Source organism: Vanessa cardui, chromosome 18 (assembly GCF_905220365.1).
Source record: "Vanessa cardui chromosome 18, ilVanCard2.1, whole genome shotgun sequence".
Taxonomy (NCBI): Eukaryota; Metazoa; Arthropoda; class Insecta; order Lepidoptera; family Nymphalidae; genus Vanessa; species Vanessa cardui.
In genome coordinates, this window is record NC_061140.1 from 9,956,437 (window position 1) to 9,978,709 (window position 22,273).

Here is a 22,273-nt window from a genome sequence, read left to right on the forward strand (position 1 = left end):
AGCCGGGATTTACTACATTTTAGACAAAAAAACATTTTAGTTTTATATCTCCTTTTTTTTCGTGTTAATACTATAGGTATTTTATTTATATCCCGAAAATGACATTAAAAAGTAAAATAACAGCTTATATATCTCCCACTTCTGAGTTTTTGAGGGTACAGATGGTACGATCCCTATCTACATTTCCTGATGACTATTTTCTTCAACGCTGAGCATGAGATTAATTTTAAATACACAATAGTACATGAAAATTCAGCTGTGCAATTAATTGAACCCTGCCCGGGTTTTAACTCAGAATCATCAATCATGATGGCACTTTTGAGAATAAATGTAGGTTATTATTAAATTTTGTAGTGGGATTAAAATTGACTTTATTAACGCTGTGTTACAAGAAGACAATTTATTGAAATAAAACAATATCCAATTATTCTCTACTTTTACATTCTTCCAAAGTTTCTCGAACAGTGATTAGCAAATTCTCGCTAGATTCCTTGTGTTCATCACCGTTCAGATTACTCTTTAAGATCATCAAAGTTTTCATTATTAAACTGTGTTTCGAGATGTGCTGCTTTTTCAAGTCTCTGCCTTTTTTAATTGTTATCTTCAACAACGCCAGCCAGTTTTGTGTGAACGTGATGAACTCTTGTGTTATATTTTGTGTGAATTGGAAACGTATGAGTGTGTGTGTCCAGGGTTGGGATGTCAATGTGGCGATCAGTTTCAGATCGTTTTTGTAAACAATTGCATGTTTAAAAATTGAACTTAATGTTTTCCAAGCCGCTGGTGATTGGTTGTTAGGATCCTGCGAAAATCACGTAACTTACTTATTACTAAAATCTGAATGGATGGTGGGAAGAGTAACTGTTTTCCTTGACTGGTGGTTTTTTTGTTGGAAGGGTTTTGTGCAAGCCCGCTTGGGACACAGTCATTGATCAGACATCCTACGGCCAAACAGAGATACTTATAATATAATTTGTGTTCCGGTCTCAGATTTGTGTGAGCCACAGTCACGAGGAAAATAATATCAGATAAGTTTTTAAATTAACATGGTTATTTTTGGTTTATTATGTCTTGTTCACGAGAGTCTCGTGATCAAGACATTCGTAGATAATGTCGAAATATCGAGCTCCGCCGAATAAAAATAAAAAACATAGTAAATTTCCCGAAATTAATAACTTTGGTAATCAGATTAGTTACCATTAATTATGGGACATTGGCAAAGTACATAATTTTTAAAACTTCTTAGAAGAATGTCAATGGGCAGTGGTGACTACGCACCATTAGATGGTTCATTTACCTAATAGAATATATGCATAACTTGGCAAATTCTATTTTTAAAATAAATGATAAGTAGGTATTATTTATAATTATGAAGACTATTTTTTGCAAATTACTTCCTTTTCAAACCATTTTTTATTATAATTTGACCTAAAATGAATACTTTAAAAATTAATCTTGATGATAACTGGGAAACTAATATTATAATTCTATAAGTTTCATAACATATAAATATAAAATTCCTTAAAATGTTACTTACACGAGAACAAAGCATTAATTGTATTCTGAACATGAGCGCTCTTAACGCATAGCGCTGTTGATATTGTGAAGGATGTTCCTTCAAATCGTAAGTTAAAATTAACGGTGTATTAGAACTGGAGTTCAGAATCATATAAATCAACTGCATGAGAGACGAACTACGTGTGTTGTCACTGTCTTGACGAAGATATTTTATTACCAATGCTGTTTGCATTTCGATTACCGATTTTGGCTGAAATGAACATTAAAGAAGTAGTTTTCTATTATTTATTAGATCAATAACTTTTAGTAGGTCCTGTCTTAAAATCCAGACAAACAAATGGTGAAGTTAATTTGTATTGATTTAAATTATGATTTACCTGTAAATTTTTGGGAGTATACCAAAAATTTTAACTGTCGAGAATTAACGATCTTTAAAATTTCAAAGCACTGTTATACGGAGTGTGAATTTTCTTATTCTTATTAGAACGCCTTTTTTTAAGAGGAATTGGTATTTCTATCGATAATGCTTAGTATAATGAATATAATAATATGCAATCCAATGGAAATAGTCATGAAAAATGTGAGAGTTATTATACATTTCTTTATAATATAGGTTTTGATTTTAATTATCTTAAAATTTAAGTTAAATAGTGTCCAGTAGCATTAGTTAGGGTATGTCTTACCTGATATTTATTCTTTGTGAAGCAATAGACAATATATGAAAGAAGCTGTAGAGCGATGCACGCGACTCCGTCGTTAGAACTATTCGTTGCTGTCAGCACACTCGGTAGGAAACCGGAGCGATTCATAAATGTGATCAATACTAAGAGATGAGATAGTTTAAATAGGACTTAAGTCCGAAGTCTCATTGAAATTACATACCTATTATGTTTCTGAGGGTGATATATTTATATAAGATTTTAAATTAACATGGTTATTTTTATTATTAAAGTTATTCATTTCGGGATTTTACCAGTCTTCAGTTCTTCAGTCTCGTGAACAAGACAAGACGAGCTCCACCGAACAAAAATAAAAAAACATGGTAAATATCCCGAATTTAATAATTTTAATGTTGATATTTATTTAAAAAAATAGTTCGATTATTATTTGTCAAGATTCCTCAAAATCCTCAGAAATCTTGGGATTACTTAAGGATTTAATTTGTACACAAAGTCAAACGAAACTTGAGTAAAGCTTAGAAATTTTGGTAATATTGAACACGAAGTTGATGCCACTATGGATCTCAAAAAGGATTACATTCCTATTTGCTCGTGAATTTTATAATTGTGATAAACCTTAATATTGTTGATAAATGGCGCGTCAATAATTATATGTATTTACCCTTATTTTCACTTTGATTTCTCGATACACCTAAAAGTAACAAGCACAACTTTAAACAAACGTATTCATAGTGATATCTCGACTCCATGTTATTCGTTTCTGGAATGTTCTTCGAATATAAAGTTGTTATGAGAACAGCCACTTTCAGGCAGATCGACGGATCCATTTCTTCTGGTAGTCGCGTCGTTGCCATATCCAGAACATAGCAGATATTTATATCTGCCGAATTAATATATGAATAAATTTTGATCAGATTTGTCTACATTATTAACACTATTAGAAGAAGTCTAAGAATATACGAGGAAAGGAACTATATCTGAACACACTTTGACACTTAAGTGAACTTATCACATAAACTAATGCAATTTTGTGGGATTTGATTATCGGTTGGACAAAATAGATCGACTAAGCAAGTTTTTTTAAATATTCGATCCAATTTTTTGGCTAACCAGTTTTAAATAAATCAATGCATCTGGGTTATATTTATTTCATTTGATTATTCTGTTAAATCAAAATTAGTTCCATGTTAAATTATGTCGCGCTATAATTGTAATTAGAAAATCAATAAAATAAAATCGATCACTCTAAACATATAAAAGTTGATGAGCTAAAATAACGTGGAAGGCATTAAAACCTTATTTGCGTATTTCACATATGTGCCATCATTAATGACGATTAAAAATCGAACAAATTCTGTAAGACTATATAATATTTAATTACAATATTACCTAATTCATCGTCACAATCTATCAGTGCCTTAGACAAAACACCAGGTAGCAAGGACCAAATCAGTGAAGCGAATTCCTCTTTGATACTTTCATCCCCTTCTTCTAAACAAACATTTAGAGCTTCCATACAGTTAGTTATAATTGTAGCGTCTTTGCATTGCGTTATAACGTTAAGAAGTAATTCCCATATCACTGTTCCCTGAGCTATATCGTCTGGTAGAGTATTTTCTATTTTGAACCACTCTGATAGCTAAATGTTACAAAAACTTGATTCATATATACATTCATTCTAGCGTTACTTTTTTGGGCATAAGTAACTTTTATATGAAGATTTGAAATGTAAGCACAATAAATTGATTTGGAACAGGTTTAAAGTGAAATAAATATGGGGGTAAATACAAATACCGTGTTTTAACAGACTTTGCTTTTGGAATGTGGTAAATATATTTTGTTAAAATCTTTAAAATGTATATTTTTTATTTGAAAAACATAATAATAATAGTATTTCTTATTTTTGATGTAACTAACCTCAAAACACTCAAATAATGACTATAGACACAAAGGTATCTGCTAAGAAATCAAATGTAAAATAGGTAAAAAGATATTGTGATGTATCAAGCTTTACTTTATTACTATATGAGAAGCAAAATGGGTCCAAAATTGAACCCTTTTTTTATGGAATGGATTGGCGGACGAACATATGGGCCACCTGATGGTAAGTGGTCACCATCACCCATAGACAATAACGCTATAAGAAATATTAACTATTCTTTACATCGTCAATGCGCCACCAACCTTGGGAACTAAGATGTTATGTCCCTTGTGCCTATAGTTACACTGGCTCACTCACCCTTCAAACCGGAACACAACAATACTACGTAGTGTTGTTTAGCGGTAGAATATCTAATGAGTGGGTGGTACCTACCCAGGCGGGCTTGCACAAAGCCCTACCACCAAGTAGACAGAAGTGACTGGCTTTATTTCAATAAAAGTTAATAGGTATCTTATTATTTAAAGTTAAAACAAATATTATAAGAATGAGGAGACTTACAATATGTAATCTGACTTTATTGGAGATACGCGATGACGTAAAAGCCCAAAATAAAATGGCTGGATTGTGAGTATAATAAATTGCCGGTTCTGGGTACAACATGGATACCAAACGATCTGTTGCTTTCTCTAAATAAACTCTTTGATCTAAAGAATCCAAGCTGCCATTTGATACTGTTGACATCTGAATACGAAATTGGATAACAAGTGAAAACTTTTTGTAACCTATTAAAAATTATTTCTTCAGTCTTGTGCTAAAATCCAATATCAAAAACGCTATGTTTTGGTAATGAGAATAAAAATAATGACTACGTGTTGATTGTATTGCATATTATTAGCATAATACTGTTGATATTAGTTCCACCACGCTGTTCCAACTTGAACTATCGGCCTTCTCTCCCTTTGAGGAGAGAAGGCCGATAGTTCCAAACCTTCTCCTCAAAGGGAGAGAAGGCCTTTAGCCCAGCAGTGGGAATTTACAGGCTGCTGTTGTTGTTGTTGATATTAGTAATATCAAGTCAAGCTTACACAAAGCAGACATGAAAAATGTAGCGTAATACACTTTACTTAAAGATGAACTAGTTCTAAAGGCCATTAATATCAGCTCAAGACCGTTATTAATATCTGACGTTTGACAAAGTTTAGAAAAAATTACGTACTGCGAAAATAAGCCATAACGCTTTAATAACGTATCCCGGCGGTTTCATAGTTTTAGGTATACGCAAAATATATTCTACTAAGTACGGAAGCAAGAGCGCTGTTGACTCCTCGGGACTGAAAATAATTTCCCAAGAATATTAATATTTTTTTCATTATTTATTCAATATAATTTGTAGTCTTGATTGCACTATAATCTTCATGCGTTGGTGTAGACTATAAACTTTAAAGGCTAGATAAAATATTGAAAATGCTTGGAAAGCAACTTGCACCTGACCTCTTCTTAACGGAGGATTTACCGTGCAATGGTATGTAAATGGAGAGTGCACTGTGTAACTGGACTTGCGCTCAGACTTGAGCACTATTATAATACGTCATGTGGAGTTGGGATGGTCTCCCTTGAGTTTGATTGTGGGGGTCGAATTCGGTCAGAAGGACATAACTACTTCAGTGAATAGTTTTAATATTAATTACGTTTTGTTAAAAGTTTTTTTTTTAATAAATAAGTTATTACTTCTCTGATGATTGGCAGTAAAAATAAACATAAATTAACAAGCTGTAAGATTGATGTTTCTGTAGTTGCAATCCAATGTTATGCGGTTTCTCAATTCCGTTTTGCAATTCTACTAAGCCCATCTGTAAAAGTACTGATTTTAAAATATGTATAGGCATATTTTCCTAATTGTATGCTTTAATGAACATCAATGGTTTTGTTCCTCGAGTGCCTATGACAGAATTGTAAATTAAGAAATGAAATGCCTAGCTATTAAATTACGAGTTTCCTCTACCTCCGCCGCAAATAATGAAATCAGTTATCAATATAAATTTAGCCAATTTAAATCGACCTTAAGTTTGGGCCTCTGAAAATTTGACGTAACAATAACGATAACGATAATTCTATCCCTAGCCTGCATTTAGTTTAACATTAGATTTACTGTCTGAAGTCTGAAAACTGAACGTCATTGGTCGTCAGTCACGTCATCGGCAGTTACTTAAAGATAAAAGTAAAATTAGGGAAACATAATTTTACACTGGGTTCAGAAATTGAATGCTAAGTAAATGGGCCTTATAACCGTTTTAGAATGCAATTCATTAATCCATTGCACTAAATTATTCATTATTTTTTGACCATTATTTCAATGTTATATTTAGTGCTGAATCTCTTATGTAAATACTTACATTAATATCTTTAGCGCATGTCTCAGGATTAGTATTATCGGCTACGTATAAATATTTTTCAGCTAAAACTTTCAGCATTTCACCAAGGACCATAATGCTAATCTTCCGAACATTTGCATCATTTCTGTTGTTTATATTTTAATATTATATTATTGTTGATAAAAAAGAACATTAAAAGTCTGTTAAGATCATCTATATTTCATATAACGTTTTCCTTCACTGTCGAGCACGAGACGAATAATAAAGACAAAATATGCTAATGAAAATTTAGAGGCTTTTTGGCTAGAATTCTAATAAAAGTCAGTATAAAAATAAACTTCTACGAATATTATACCTGATTGATTGTGGTTCTGGTAGTGATATGAGGTAGCCCTTAGAAAACAGAATGTCACAAAATTCTGTCAAAATATCTGTCCTTGTATATTCATACATGAAATTTAACAGAAACTTTAAAAATACTCCGTATTCCTCTGTGTCGATACGATTTTGATTTTCCTAATGGTTATACAAAATAAGAAATAGAATTAAAGCTTGTCACTCAGCAGTGAAGAGCTTCTTATTTTTTTCAAAAATATGGTTTTTATGTATTATATTATAGTAATATTTTAAATGAGCATGGTTATTCTTTATTACTACAAGCATTTCACAGGATCTTTACCAAGTTTTTTTTAATTTTATTTTTGCTCGATATTTCGACATAATCTACGGATGCCTCTTTCAGTCAGACTCTTTAAATACTAGAAGTATGACTGAAAGAGTCAATATTATAGCAGTTTTTTCACTAAAAAAGTCTCATCCTTGATAATTATAGATATTAATAGAATTATTATAAGCGAGTTTAAAATTATTATAATTGCTGAGATTTATGGTTATTGGTTACCTTTACAAAAACAACGAGTTCTTTCATTACACCATAAATGGACTTTCTTATATTTGTGGAGCTTTCTTTTAGCATCGTTATCTCCTGTTCGTCTTCTAATATTTTATGAATGAAGTCTATTGGCTCTTTATTTTTTTCGAATACATTTATAAGTCTATCGAAACAATAAGAGAAACTGGAGTATAAATAATTGACCAAAACTTAAATAAAAAATAATGCATCGAAACCGGTGTAGGTGAATTACAAAATTTTAAAATGTTATGCTAAGCTAACAATTGATGTATAGGTTATGAAATTTGCTGTATGAATTATTAATACAAAGCATCAACGCGATTGGTGTATGTAAGATAGCGTAGATAAACAAACATTACTATTATATAAAAATTTAAAAGTGTACGCCACTTATTTATATATTTATACATCTTACTAAAATACAAAAACAGTTTAATTTTGGCACTAACGAAAATTAAACTTACCTTATCGTATCAATTCCTAGTTGACAAGTGATCACCAACAACATTCCTAAATCGCTTTCTCCGACCAGAACTATATGATTTAGCCCTGACATTAGCAACTGGAACCATTTGTCTAAAGTTTCTACCAACACTTTAGCTACACTAGCTTTTAGGTCTAATTCCTTTGGTTGATATGATACTAGGGCATCGAGCACTAAAGCGCTACTGAGGATAGCGTTGGGCTTGTTGCATATGCGACTTCCTAAGTTGAAAAGGCATGCAAGGAGTTGTTCTATGTTGTAGGCACTTTGATGGGAGAGCGCTGATGTTGTTTTATGAGACCTGATACTGAAGAAGATTCATGTGAAACGGATATCGTTTTAATCGCAACAACAACAACAACAACAGCCTGTAAATTCCCACTGCTGAGCTAAAGGCCTCCTCTCCCTTTGAGGAGAAGGTTTGGAACATATTCCACCACGCTGTTCCAATGCGGGTTGGTGGAATACACACGTGGCACAATTTCTATGAAATTAGTCACATGCAGGTTTCCTCACAATGTTTTCCTTCACCGCTGAGCACGAGATGAATTATAAAGACAAATTAAGCACATGAATCAGCGGTGCTTGCCTGGGTTTGAACCCGCAATCATCGGTTAAGATGCACGCGTTCTAACCACTGGGCCATCTCGACTCTATTCGTTTAATTTTGTGACTTGCAATGTTAACCTCGTATGGGTAACGTATCCCCTATTTAGCGAATTCTCGTATTAGAATAAGAGCAGTTGACCACAACTTAGAAGTGCGTTTATTGATGTAAATGAGAACGGCAGACATCAATGATGGATATTGGATAAAGGTACTACTGGACTGGTAGCTGGTACGCGAATGACTGTGTGTTTATGGTTCGCGTAGTCTTTTTACTAAATCCTCGCTGGAAGATTTATAAAAAACTGCCGGATCTGTATCTAAATCAATTAGCTAAGTAGAAGACGACATAAAGGTCTTGTTGACAGCCGTCCCGATTTTATCAGCGGAAAATATTTTCTACACCAACTGACCCTTCGAATCTCCTCAGTTTGCTACATGAGTATTATTCAGTGGTGACGAGTTCAAAGTTTTTATATTTTGATGATGGTGAACAGGATGTGATATTGTACAAGTTGGTTTCTCAGTCCTGTTGGTTTTTGAGTAAGCATTCCAGTATGCTACGGCCTACCAGGCGTTGTAGGCACTAGCGCGCCATATATAGTTTAGACTGGGACATAAAAGGCGTCGATTTGGGAGACGATATAGCCTTGATATGTCAGAAACCACTCTGTAGCAATTTTATTTTCTTATTAAAAATATTTTGTATGCAATAACGAGATTATCACTGCAAGTCAACGACATAAATTCTTACAGGACCACCGCATCGCGAGTTTGTATTAGCTCGTATAGTCATCTTTTAGGAAGTGGCGGTTCTGGTGCCTACATAATAAATTATAAATACAAACCCATTTAACAGATCACAAATAAAGTGTAGACATGTATCGACAGCCGTCGAAGCGTCAATGGCTGAATAATGTACGAGTGCTCTCACTACTGCAGCCAAGGCATGACTGGCATGCTCCTCTTCAAAAAAACGCTGTTCTCGCCAGAGCAAGCGAATACATTGGAGTACGGACCTTGGATTAAAATTTCATCACCGATTATGAGTAACGAAGTATGAATTTTATATACAAAAATACATATACATTTATTAAATATTCTATTAAACTATTATGATGTAGTTTCTTAAAGTACTCACCGAAGAAGTAAAAAATCTAAATTTGAAGTTGCTTCACAAAGAAATACAGTAATATCGTTGTCTAATAAATATTCTATCATTCGACTTCTTTCATTTGAGTTACAGTCATACCTACTTATAACTTCGATTAAATAACCACAAGATTTATTTTGAGATTCCGTGTCCCTTGATGTAAGTAGGCGTTTTATATCACACAAGACATTTTGTCGACTGCTGGGATTATAATTCCGACTAAAATTGGAGTTGACCAAACTATACATTATACAAAAATGTAATTATTATTATGTGTTTTATAAGTCAATTAATAGCCGTAAAATTAGATATTAATAATCGTTTTTTATTTTCCCGCAAAAAATGTGTTTTTTTTTAAATTATTAAGTGGCTTAAGTTTCGACGTTCAACAACTGTAAGATAAAGCAAAATGCTTTGTACGAATAATAATAATAATTTATTTAAATATAAATATAATAATTTATGTCGGAAATTTATTGCATGATAATAACTGCTTTAGCGTAAAACTGTGGTGAAGTTATTACCGCCTACAAACAAAGGTCTAACTCTTGGAACATCTCAACCGCCTAAACTAATTAAAAGCAGAAAAATGGATGTCATAATATCATGGAATTTCTTATCATAATTAGAAAGACAGCCATAGTACGTCAGCATTACTATTATTCTACAATGTTTTGTAAAATAAAATAATGATGAAAATTTATAGATTAACATTACATATTAATTCATATTTTTTTCATTTTAATTCTCATAATCGGTACATAATTATAATTGAATAAATTATGGTATGTTATGGTATGTATGGTATGGTGGAATAAATCGTAAGGCAACATTTTCTAATGTCAACATGTCACTCTCATCTGGTTTGCCTTTGCTAACTATTAGTGTGCCTTTTTATTTTTGGATTATTTAGCGTTTATTAAGTCATTAAAATTGAGGATTGCAAATTTTGCACCCTGGAATATTTTAAAATTAAATTACAATGGTAAGCTTGCCGTAATTTCTAAGTTTATGTCTGAAACAAACTACTTTGCGTAGCATACGCAATGATACTTCACCCGTGTTTTAATATTAGGCGTTGATATTTACAGTCGGTAATGGAATTTTTGAAAGACTTGCCCTCGTACGACGTGCACAATTTTACATTATTCAACACTGACCACGGTATAAGGAATTGTTCGAAAAGACCTTCAATATATCTTCCTACCAAGGATATTCCTTCTGAACAAAGTTGAGTACACGATTTTATTCTTTTTTCAAAATTAAAATGTTATAAATTAAATATTACGTGCATGTTGCAACTATTACTACATTTTTTTAGCTATTGAGTCATGTTGCTCAATAGCTACGTAAATTAGATTTAAAAGACTTATTTAAATTTGTTACTAGTAACAAGTTACTTTTTCCGAAAGTAAAAAAAAGTAACTAGTTACTTTTCCGAAAACACTTGATATAATATATGTCTTATTATTTTTCCAGTTATTGTAACAGAAAAAACAAATATATTATTAAGATATCTACATCAGCAATGGGAGAAAAAGGTTTGTAAATTGTTATTGTCATTAGCATAATGATATTTATTTTATTTATAGAGTTATACCTACATAAATATTCATTATAACTTGTAACTAATCTTTGGTTCTTTATTTCTCGAAATCAAATAAGATTCCTTTTAATTTAGGAAATTTATTGTATGATGAATCGAACATTGATGGTTAATTTTTTGTCAAACTATTGTATCAAACATAACATTTTTTTTTGCAGAATAATACTTCTCCAAAGAAACGCGATCAAAGCCACATAGAGCAAAATGGAGATGAAAGTCGACCACGTAAAAGGCCATGTTTGAACTCGCCTCTAAACTGATAATGTTCGATCAGGGAATCATTTAATTTGTGCTTCAAATACAGACTTTATGAACAATGCGACAGTTTGGTATTAACATTTGTAAATCACATTTTTAGGTTAAATTATACTTTGATTCTCGAAACACATTGGTTCTATGTTTATTGGGAAGTAATCTAGACCATTTGAGTGTCATATTGCAAATGGAATACAAAAATCATATGGATATATTATGATGTACGAGTACTTCTCATGATACATTATGTTGTACATGCTACATTTTAATTTTCATTCCATACTATTTTATAGTTATAATCTTTGTCTATAAAGAAATGACATGTATTACATTTGAAAATGAATATTGAAATTGTTTTATTTGTAAAGCTAATAATGTAAGAGTTTATGCATACTATTGATGAATATGTGCACAGTATTTGAATAAGCATTTTACACAAGGCAATATTTATTTCCAAGTCAGGAAATAGAATGTTCTGAAAAATATATGTTAAAAAATAAAAATTTCGATTGTAAAAGCTCGAAATTTATTTGTAGATGATAATTTTTATCAAACTACATTACTAGTATGGGTGATGACTCTGTTTATTCATTTTAAGCTGTACATAGTTTGGTGTTGTATGCTTTATGTCTTGTTTTAAGCTCAAACTAGATTATTTTTACGAAACCTACAACCTGTTTATTTCGTAACAATGTCATATATTTAAACTCCTTGCTGACTAATTTGATACAAATATTATTATCAATTATCTTGTGCTGTGTGGAAAAAAGCACAAGTGCTGTTTAATCAGGTTAGAAATTGCAAGCTATTTAATCTGTAATCTGATAGATTCTATAGTCACTCCAAATGACAACAGAAATGTATTGTATCATAAAAATTTGCTACAAAATAATGATTGTTCAATCAAACTTGCCTGAGATAAATCTAAAATCTTTTAAAAGTAGTTTTGTGCTGCTAGGCATGACACATGCCCTATTTGTTCTTTTCAGATTGCCTGAATCAAATTATATTGTATTTCACACAAAATACAGAATAGGAAAACTAAACAATAGGTGAACAATTTTAATGTAAAAATCTACTTTAATATTTGCAGTAGTAGTTAAATGTTTTGATATTTTTATGATTATCAATGTCTTGTTTGTTTAAACTTTATTAAATCCACATTGACTTAAGTTAGAAGTTGTTTTTCAACAAATTGTTTAAATTAGCAATGAGCATTCTTAGTAATAAAACAAGCAATAAAGTTTAAGGTATAAATTAAGAAATTGATAGCGTCAGATAAAATTATTTTTGATCTTTTTCATATTTTGATAATAACTTGACCTGTAGTGCTGATTCTAGGTTTCCATAACATGTATGACACAATACTGATAAATATATTTAATATACAATAAGGCTTTTATTTTATTTTTTAAATATTCATAATAAATTTTCTTATTAGAATTAAAGAGACGAAAAATAGTTTTTTTTAATGGGTTTTATTGAAATGAAACTTCATAAGTTGAATGAAAAATAATTTTATTCTAATCAATTATACTTATTTCACAATTTGCAGAATCAATCCACAAGCCGCAATGTTAGATTGTAAAGGGTACCTAATGGAATAATTTTTTTCCTTATAGTTAATAGTGATATCTTACTTATATATCTAAAACACCAAATCACTAGAACAAGCTAGTTTTCTTTCAACGATGTTTAAAAAATTCCATCTAGCCATTTTATTAATCACACAACGGCAGTAAAATAGAGTTAAAATAAAAATAAAACATTTTGATACCATAGTTATGAAAATGATTAACCGTTTTAAAATAAATGAAGGATTTATCCAGCTCTGAAGTAACTTTAAACTATTATTATTGTAAATGTCTCAATTTCATATGAACATAATTTAATCTTTAGCTGGCACTTCAATGACTCGAGGTTTGTCAATAATTCTAGCAGTGCGGTTGCCCTTCTCTACAATTCCAATGATCCAAGCTTGATAGCCCTCCTGCTTTTCAATATCTTTACAGTATGCAGCAGCCTGTTCACGGGGTAAGCAAATTAATAGTCCTCCAGAAGTTTCTGGAGCATGGCCTTGTAAAAGTTGGAACATGTTTCCACATGCTTTAGCAACAGCCGCCATCTTTGCGATGACTGGCAAATTATGGATTACGAATGATACTTCATTCTTTTGATGAGAAGCCAGATTTTGAGCATGTCCTAGAAGGCCAAATCCAGTGACATCAGTAGAACCATGGGCATTATATTTATGCATAAGTCGAGCTGCAATCCGATTAAGTCTGCTCATAGAATCCATTGCACGATGATACGCTTTTCGGACATCTTCTTCTGACACTACTAACTTGATTCTGTTCCAACGTTCAGGCTGGTCAAGCCATTGATGGGCATTAACTGCAACTTGGGTACCCAAAGGTTTTGTTAGTACTAATACATCTCCCATAACCGCGTTATCTGGTACAATGTATTCATTAGGTTGACAAATCGTTGTAGCGACTCCCCCAATAGTGCACCAGGGGTTGATTACAGTTTGGCCACCAGTGACAGATGTACCTGCTTCTAAAGCAGAATCTTTGAATCCTCTCATAATGAGCGGTATTACTACATCACGTTCTTTTTCGGTCATCTTAGTGGACACTCCGAGCAACATCAACATATTGTCACATTCAGTCACACCCATCGCGTATAAGTCGCTAAGAACATTGGCACACGCGATCTTACCCATCATATAGGGGTCGTCAACTAGGGGATAGAAAAAGTCAGTAGTTTGCACCAAACAGAGCCCACCATGTCTAAGCGGGGTCACTGAACAATCCAAACCGATACCGATGCGCGGAATAGCCACATGCATAAACTGATCCTGATCTTGCTGAGAATAGTCTTGCTGCAGTGATTCAACGAGTTTAGATAGAACATCTTGTGGCACTTTACAACTTCTTCCTTTTAAATCGGCGAATCTTGTCAAGCGAAAACTGGCTTCCAAGTCATGAGCTACAGGATCGAATGGCCGACGCAAAGCTAATGCATTGGGGTTACCGGCCATCTCTAGTTGTGCTGCAGACAATGTATCCTGCGCTACACTAGATTGATACGACATATTACTCACAAACAAAACAATATTTTGATGTGCTTTACAGTAAGTTTGTTATAAATGCCGAAACCCGACACGCCGCCAAGTGACGCTTGCAAAATGGCGTCTCTTTTACAAAGAGGAAACGGGACTAAAAATGACGTTAGAATGCGCAGTTCCCATTGGTGTATAAGAGATGTAAACAAAGAAATCTCGGCTACTATTGGATATATTAAGTGTGAAGTTTTATAAATACAATGAGAACATACTTTTGCTTAAAGAAATGTTTTCTTTATAAAATTTTAGGAAAATATCAATAGAAGTGTATTTAATTCCATAAATTGCAATTACAAATTAGGTTTTTTGATATTGAGATATTTCTTTGAAATATTGTACAACATAATTTTATTATCTGTGTAGGTCCATCTTTATGTTTATGTCTAGGCATTAACAATATTTGTCTTTGGCTTGCTAGTTCCTTATTTTAACCAATCATAAGTTATATATAACTTTTATTATTGGTAATGCGGTCCTTCGGATTTATATGTTTCGTATTTTCATTGGTCATTCAATTCGGTTTTGAAAGCCTAGATTTCCACTTTTAAATATTTGTATTTTTATGGCGGTTACCCTTCATACATTGATAAAGTGAAAAATAGTTTCCAACATAAAAAAGTACTTACTCACTATAAACAAATATTTACTAAATATCGTGGACTAAAATGTAAAATGCTATTATTAAATTAATTATAATGAATACGTTAAAGTGGAAAAAAGTTGAAAATGAAGCGGGTTATCCGTGTTACATCGAGTAAGTGAAACAACTTTCACTGGTTTCATGAAACTATAAATCAATTAATATATTATTTATTAAATTAAATGTTTTCAGCGAAACTAGTGGTAAGCAAAGTTATGACCATCCTCAGTTCATTAAAATTATGGATACTTTGGAGGAATACAATGACATAAAGTATAGCGCTTACCGAATCGCTTTTAAACTATATGCCTTACAAAGGAACCTTCAAGGTAAGCTTGTTGTTTACTTCCAATTATGAGAATATTATAACACCTAGTAAAAAAACGAAGTCCTGATAACATCTCCATTTCTATAACAATAAACTAGAATAAATGGAATGCTTTGAATTACCAATTGGAATATATTATTTTCCACTTTCAAAGAAATCCTCTTTTTCTAGAAATTGATATCATTTATGGTGTTACGAATGAGTTGTGACAAATGTATTGATTGAAATTTTTAATAAATAGCTAATTAAAACATTCCAGTGCCTCCTCTGCGCATCACTTCAGGGGTATTTGCACGTCATCAACTAAGTTTATCGGAAAGCAGCCTGTCTCTGGATACCGCGGAATTGGAAGCTGTACTTGCTGATATTTACTTTGCTGCTGAAAAGGAAGGATTGTTCACGGGAGATGTAGATTTGACTGTGGATCTGTTGATTAATTTGTTACTAAATGTGTATGATAAGTGAGTATATTTTTTTATAATTTATGGCGATGATAAAACATGCAAAAATTAAATAAAATATTTATGCAAAATAGTCTAGCGGTTATAAGACCTGAATCCTTGATTTGAAAGCCTGAATTTTTAATTGTTTTAATATATTATTGGCAACTTTTTTCTCACCATTCTAAGGTTAATGCATTAATGTCTGATTGAAAGAAATTTATAATGGTTTTTGTTTTATTTGATTAGAATATTTAGTTAGTAAATTTATCATTTTAAATTATATACATTGATAAAAATATTTATCTAATGAATTGTACAAGTAGTTCATAGCTCTATAATTTAATAAGATGTCATAATCATTATCATTTTAGGGATAGAACGACACCCATAAAAGTATCAGCAGCTAAAACACTTTTGATACTTTTAACTGAAGAACCTGTAGCAGAGAAATGGCTTGCTCTTGCGAATTGTTCTGCTGACCATAACGGCTGCGTATCACCCAAAAGGTTGGCGGCCTTGCTAGTTAATGTTATGGCCCTACCCAAGTACCTGGGCTGCCAGTGTGACTACCTACAGAGTGATGTAGACTCCTGTTTTGAAAAAGTAAGTAATGATTGTAGTCTACACATTAATATAATATAATAATAATAAATATGAGACAACATCACATACATTACTTTGATCCCAATGTAAGTAGCTAAAGCACTTGTGTTATGGAAATCAGAAGTAACGACGGTACAACATATATATACATATATAGTTATATTTTTTTTTTTATTACGCTGGAAAAACGCTTTACTCGCTTCCCCCACGTGATGGAAAGTGGGGGGGTGTGTGGGACTCCCCGGAGCCCTGAACGCCGAGTGCGCCCAAGCACACCGGGTTTACCCACTAAAAAACCAGCGGTACCCTCTCCGTCTTTCGGCGGACGCCACGGGATCGCTTACGCATGCTACCGTGACGACAGTTATATTTATACTTGGCTTATCTTTATTAATTAAAAAAAAAAAAAAAGGATTAGTTGTTAAATTCACAGTAAAATCCATGGAGATTACATTCATAACATAAAAAAACTAGCTTTTGTTTGCTAGGAAGAAAAATAAATGAATTAGTTCATTCAGTCATTCATATCTATTAAATGAATGCTGATAACAATTGTATATATATGCGTCCCCCCAGAGCGCGGGCATGCTGGGCGTGGGCGCGCGCGGCGTGTGTGCGTGGGGCGCGGCGCGCTGCAGCAGCACGCGCTGGCTGGGCGCGCTGCGCCGCGTGGCGCTCAGCCGCCTGCCCGCGCGCGCCGGCCCCTGCGCCGCCTGTGGCAGCCCGCTCGCGCAGGTATCTCCTTCTAATAAGTACTGGATTTGACAGTCTGTCTCTTTCCTACCCTGCCTGGGGCTACCGTGTTTTTACCCATATAGGTTTTAAAGGCAGCTGAGTGATAAATGAAGAGTAACTAACACTCTTGACACTGGTTCGAGTTGATTGGCTTACTTCTACCCTTCAATACCCATACAAACTAAAAATTACCTTGTATAGCTTTCATGGAATTTATACAGGTTTCCTAACATTATAGTTTTCGTTTTATTGATTTTAATCTGAAATGAATGATATTTTTGTATATCATTACTAGCTATATAGTATAATCGATTCTAACATTGCTGTTTGTATATAACTTTTTTCACAGGTATTAAAATTTAGGTGCTCAAAATGTAGTAATGTAATTTTCTGTGAAAATTGCTATTTATATGATAAGGATTTATCAAGCGTTCCTGGACATAAAAAGACACATTTAGTTCAAGAAATAATCGATGGAGAGGTAAGAAAAGTCACGAGTATATCATCAGATAAAGTTTATATTACTTACATTATTGTTAAATATTTAATTTTCATTGACATACTTATATATAAATATATAATAATATTCAGTGTTAATCTAAATTAACACTGAATCATAAATATTAAATTTAAATTGGTCACAAAACTAATGTTCATAAAAAAAACTAAATTATTCTCAGGTGAAGCCTCCAGAGTGTCTTAGTTTTATAAAAGGGATGAAGAAATTTTTTTTCTGCACAAAAACGAAGAAAAAATCTAGCAAGAAAGGTCGAAAGAATGCCGAAAAACTTGCCAATCCTGCCAAACGAAAGGAGAGTAAGCCGGCCATATTCACTTCTACAGTGGGCAAGGCCTCTGGTAACAAAGCCAACCCAGCCATAACATTACAAGATGTTATCACACAGTTGGAAAATGAAAATAAGTTAGTAGAAAGATATTATATGTTTTATTTGAAAATTTATATTAAATATTCTAATGAAACCTATTCCAATTCCATTTGAAGAAATAATTTAGCTAAAAAATGTTAAAATTATAAATTTCACGCGAGTTGCTAATAGCTTATCAATATTGTACACTACTATTATGCTTAATGTCTTATTAATAATATAACACTATTCCACTTTTATCCAATTTGAGTTTACTTCAAAAGTACTAAAAATGCACAGTCAATGATAATAAGTATGATATTGCAGCAATTGATGTACAAATTCGTTTATATAGCTTATGTCCTCATATTTTCTATTTAATATTTTCAGGGCTATCAAAGATCTTACAGATCAATTGGAAAATGTAGTTAAAAATGACAATAACGATTTAAAAGCGAAGGTTGACGAACATTATAGACAAATATCGACACAGATTAACAGACTTAAAATGTTGAAGGTAATTTCTTTACTTATTTTTACACATAAACTCTTTTCAAGTAATGTTTTTTAATTACTGTGTTACAATAATCAGTTGATTTATACTTAACTACAATTTTTGGAATAGTAAAAATAAATTATATTAGTTTAAATATGTGTGCGCATATACTATGCGTGCGAATGCGTGGCTTTGCATGTGCGTCCGTGAGCTAATACAACGATGAAAGCACTTTCAAGTCCATGGCATGAGACAATTCGTATAGGCCAAAATCAACGTTTTAATTATACTGCAGTTTTTGGTTTTTAAATTAAATTATAGATGAGAATTTTTATTTAATGATTCAAGCAATATATAAAACTTGCGACCCGCCCCGGCTTCACGTGTGTAATGCTGGTACTAAATATACTACAGAAATTTCTTTTTTTTTCACTCTATTTACCATTATATACAAAAAAACTTCCTATCAAATCACTCTATCTGTTAGAAAAATTGAATCAAAATCGGTTGCATAATTTTAAAGTTTTAATCATACATAGGCACAGACGGCGGTAAGCGACTTTGTTTTATACTATGTAACGATTATTCAATTCAAATTTTTCAGGACAACTTACTTAACACCCAAAATCTTCAAGCGGATTTAAAAAGCGATAAAAATGAAAGGCCACAGGCGTTTGACCTCTTCAGTCCTATTCCAATCGTCGATGAGAAACAATCCAAAGTGACGGATAATATTAAAAATCAACCAAGAGTTCTCAGCATGGACTCCGGGAATTTCTCAGTGGCCTCAAAACCAGATAGTCAGAATCTTTTGACAATGTCTGGAGACGCGTTGAAGCCTGTAGTGGTTCACGCTACTTCAGACAGCATATCAACAGTGTCTATGAATGACATGAGCAATTGGTACAACGGTTAGTATATTACGCACTATAAAAAGTTTAAATTTTAGTTTTAAAATTTCGACAAAAACTTCTTAGATATTCAATCAAAGAGTTCTAAAATGTCGGTAATGATAAAAAATTAACTTAGCATTAGTGAAATTCCAGTAGACATTTTACCAGTTGGAACAGATTATATAATCTTATAATTTCAAAAATATTGATACAGGTGTAATTTTTTTTATTCCCATTCCAATTTTTTATATACCAACGATTAAGATTTTCGATGGTTTTAAATACAATCAATGAATATATTCGCGGTATCAGTCATAAGTTGGGATGAGCATCGAGGGCGTGACGTCAGTGTGAAGCAACAGCTAACCCGGTCGTAACGAGGGCGTGACGTCACTGTAAAGCCATTAGCCGTTGCTAACCCGTTCCGTGACATTTCAGAAGCGGCCAGTTCCGGCTGCGCGCCGGTCGCCCCGGTCCCGTCCGGCGCGCCTGCCCGCTCTGCGCGCGACATCAACGCCGACCTCGACACGGTACTGGACCGCCTGCAACAGATACTCACGCACAACTTCGCCATGGACGGTGAGACTGATAATGAACATTTACTCCTATACCTGTTCGAGTTGTAATAACAGAGTTATCACATTTTGCTTCTAACAACAACAACAACAGCATGTAAATTCCCACAGCTGGGCTAAAGGCCTCCTCTCCCTTTGAGGAGAAGGTTTGGAAAATATTCCACCACTCAGTTCCAATGCGGGTTGGTGGAATACACATGTGGCAGAATTTATATGAAATTTGTCACATGCAGGTTTCCTCACGATGTTTTCCTTCACCGCAGAGCACGAGATGAATTATAAAGACAAATTAAGCACATGAAACAGAGGTGCTTGCCTGGGTTTGAACTCGCAATCATCGGTTAAGATGCACGCGTTCTAACCACTGGGCCATCTCGACTCACTGCTTCTAACACTTATTTGATATTTAATAAAACATAACTACACTTTTGTATCTTGCATAGACTTTTCAATTCTTCCGCATATTAATATGAGATTCAAAATATTTAAATAATATTTTTTATGAAGTAGCTAGACGTTGGGGTAAAATCGGCTATTACTAGTATTGCACCAGTTATCACAATTATTTTAGGTATTTGGTTTGCTTATAATGATATATAAACTGACAACAATTAAAATATGCATAATTTTGTAATAAACACTTATGAATTTTAATTTCTGTGACTGACATCTGAAAGTTTTACCATTTTTGCACCAGATTCGTGTTTCGACAACAGCCAGCTGAGAGAGACGGCCAGCGAGATGGAAGGTCTGCTGGGCTCGCTCATCCGCGGCGTGGAACAACGCGCCACGCTCACCGCTAAGGGACTCGTATAGACTTACAACGGCTATTTGTTCTAGTAATAACTTAAATTTTAAACGACACTTGACGAACATTATAGACAAATATCGACACAAATTAACAGACTTAAAATGTTAAAAGGTATATTCTTTACATATTTTTACACATACATTGTCTTCGAGAGATGTTTTTTTAATTATTGTGTTATAATAATCAGTTGATTTATACTTAAGTACAATTTTTGGAATAGTTTTTTTTTTATGATGTTGGCGGACGAGCATATGGGCCACCTGATGGTAAGTGGCCCTTATTATTACGTGTTTCCCTCTTATAACCCGGGTGCCTTCAAGCGAGGCGTGAAGAGGCATCTTGCGGGCATGGCGAGGGTCACTAGTGCAGCTCTTTCTTACTGTGCGTACTAGTCTTCTTCGCGTTTGGATTCCATTTCCACTTACCATCAGGTGGAGTGGAGTCACACGCCTAACCGGATATTATAAAAAAAAAATAATAACAATTAAATGCGTGCTTCATTTGTTTGTTAAATGCCTATTCCAATAGAAGTAGGAATAAAGATAAAACTTATATTTACGTATTTCATGCGATTTGCTCATAGCTATATGGTGCACTACTAAGAGTTTTCGATAAATATTTCTTTGTATAGAATACAACACTATTACACTTATCTACTTAATTCACCTTAATTGTTCTTCCAAAGTATCGATAACAGTTCAGTTTACGTTCAAAACGTATTTTTTCCAAATCTACAATGAATATCATAGACTAATCAAGCTCTCGAGAAATAATATCGCGTCAAATATGGTTAATTTGGATTTTGTCCTTTTGTGATTGGATGATATATTTTGGGAAACATAGCGGTTCCTATCAATATAGAGTGGATTCGCAGTAACAAATAATGATGCTTATAATTCAACAGTATAAAATCTGTAAACTAATTTTGACAGAACTAAAATACATCTTGTTAAGTAGCATTGTCATGTGAAAGAGATAGAAATGTTTTCTAGTTATCTCTAACGTTGGCTTAACCAGAATTTATTGGAGGAGGGATGTCTATGAAATTAAAATTAATCGATAAATTGGCTTTTTGTAATATTAAATAGCAAAATCGTTGTAGTTGGGAGAGTCCTGGTAGGATCATGCGCACAATCTATTACAAATGTAAAGCGACGCTATTGATAAAAATTTATATTAAAATGGAAATTATATGATGTAATATATTGGGTAGAAATATTATGCATGAGATGCCTTAAATAAATGAGCTATATTCTTGTGTCTTCAATGCGTGTGCTGCGCCAGCTC

General features: G+C 33.0%; 4 protein-coding genes across 4 annotated transcripts; 2 read left to right on the forward strand and 2 right to left on the reverse strand.

Moving 5' to 3' along the window:
* Positions 1-424: 424 nt before the first annotated feature.
* Positions 425-9,856, reverse strand: LOC124537580. Its single transcript, XM_047114454.1, has 14 exons — positions 9,597-9,856; positions 9,304-9,474; positions 7,830-8,156; positions 7,354-7,507; positions 6,808-6,968; positions 6,474-6,597; positions 5,809-5,930; positions 5,297-5,411; positions 4,639-4,821; positions 3,588-3,837; positions 2,860-3,078; positions 2,202-2,341; positions 1,538-1,768; positions 425-802 (listed from the first exon to the last, which is right to left on the reverse strand). Exons 1-14 carry the CDS (start codon positions 9,854-9,856, stop codon positions 425-427), a joined length of 2,835 nt encoding a protein of 944 aa, XP_046970410.1.
* Positions 9,857-10,442: 586 nt separating this feature from the next.
* Positions 10,443-12,863, forward strand: LOC124537413 (DET1- and DDB1-associated protein 1). The gene is made up of 4 exons (XM_047114248.1): positions 10,443-10,593; positions 10,700-10,838; positions 11,088-11,149; positions 11,373-12,863. The coding sequence occupies exons 1-4, from the start codon at positions 10,591-10,593 to the stop codon at positions 11,472-11,474; spliced, it is 306 nt and encodes a 101-aa protein (XP_046970204.1). The 5' UTR covers positions 10,443-10,590; the 3' UTR covers positions 11,475-12,863.
* Positions 12,864-12,970: 107 nt separating this feature from the next.
* On the reverse strand, positions 12,971-14,675 carry LOC124537301 (inactive selenide, water dikinase-like protein). Its single transcript, XM_047114096.1, has 2 exons — positions 13,283-14,675; positions 12,971-13,228 (listed from the first exon to the last, which is right to left on the reverse strand). Exon 1 carries the CDS (start codon positions 14,564-14,566, stop codon positions 13,358-13,360), a length of 1,209 nt encoding a protein of 402 aa, XP_046970052.1. The 5' UTR covers positions 14,567-14,675; the 3' UTR covers positions 12,971-13,228; positions 13,283-13,357.
* Positions 14,676-15,098: 423 nt separating this feature from the next.
* Positions 15,099-21,347, forward strand: LOC124537299 (dystrophin-like). The gene is made up of 11 exons (XM_047114095.1): positions 15,099-15,350; positions 15,429-15,565; positions 15,824-16,025; positions 16,379-16,610; positions 17,187-17,345; positions 17,695-17,826; positions 18,026-18,267; positions 18,602-18,728; positions 19,312-19,618; positions 20,039-20,179; positions 20,873-21,347. Exons 1-11 carry the CDS (start codon positions 15,292-15,294, stop codon positions 20,989-20,991), a joined length of 1,857 nt encoding a protein of 618 aa, XP_046970051.1. The 5' UTR covers positions 15,099-15,291; the 3' UTR covers positions 20,992-21,347.
* Positions 21,348-22,273: the final 926 nt, after the last annotated feature.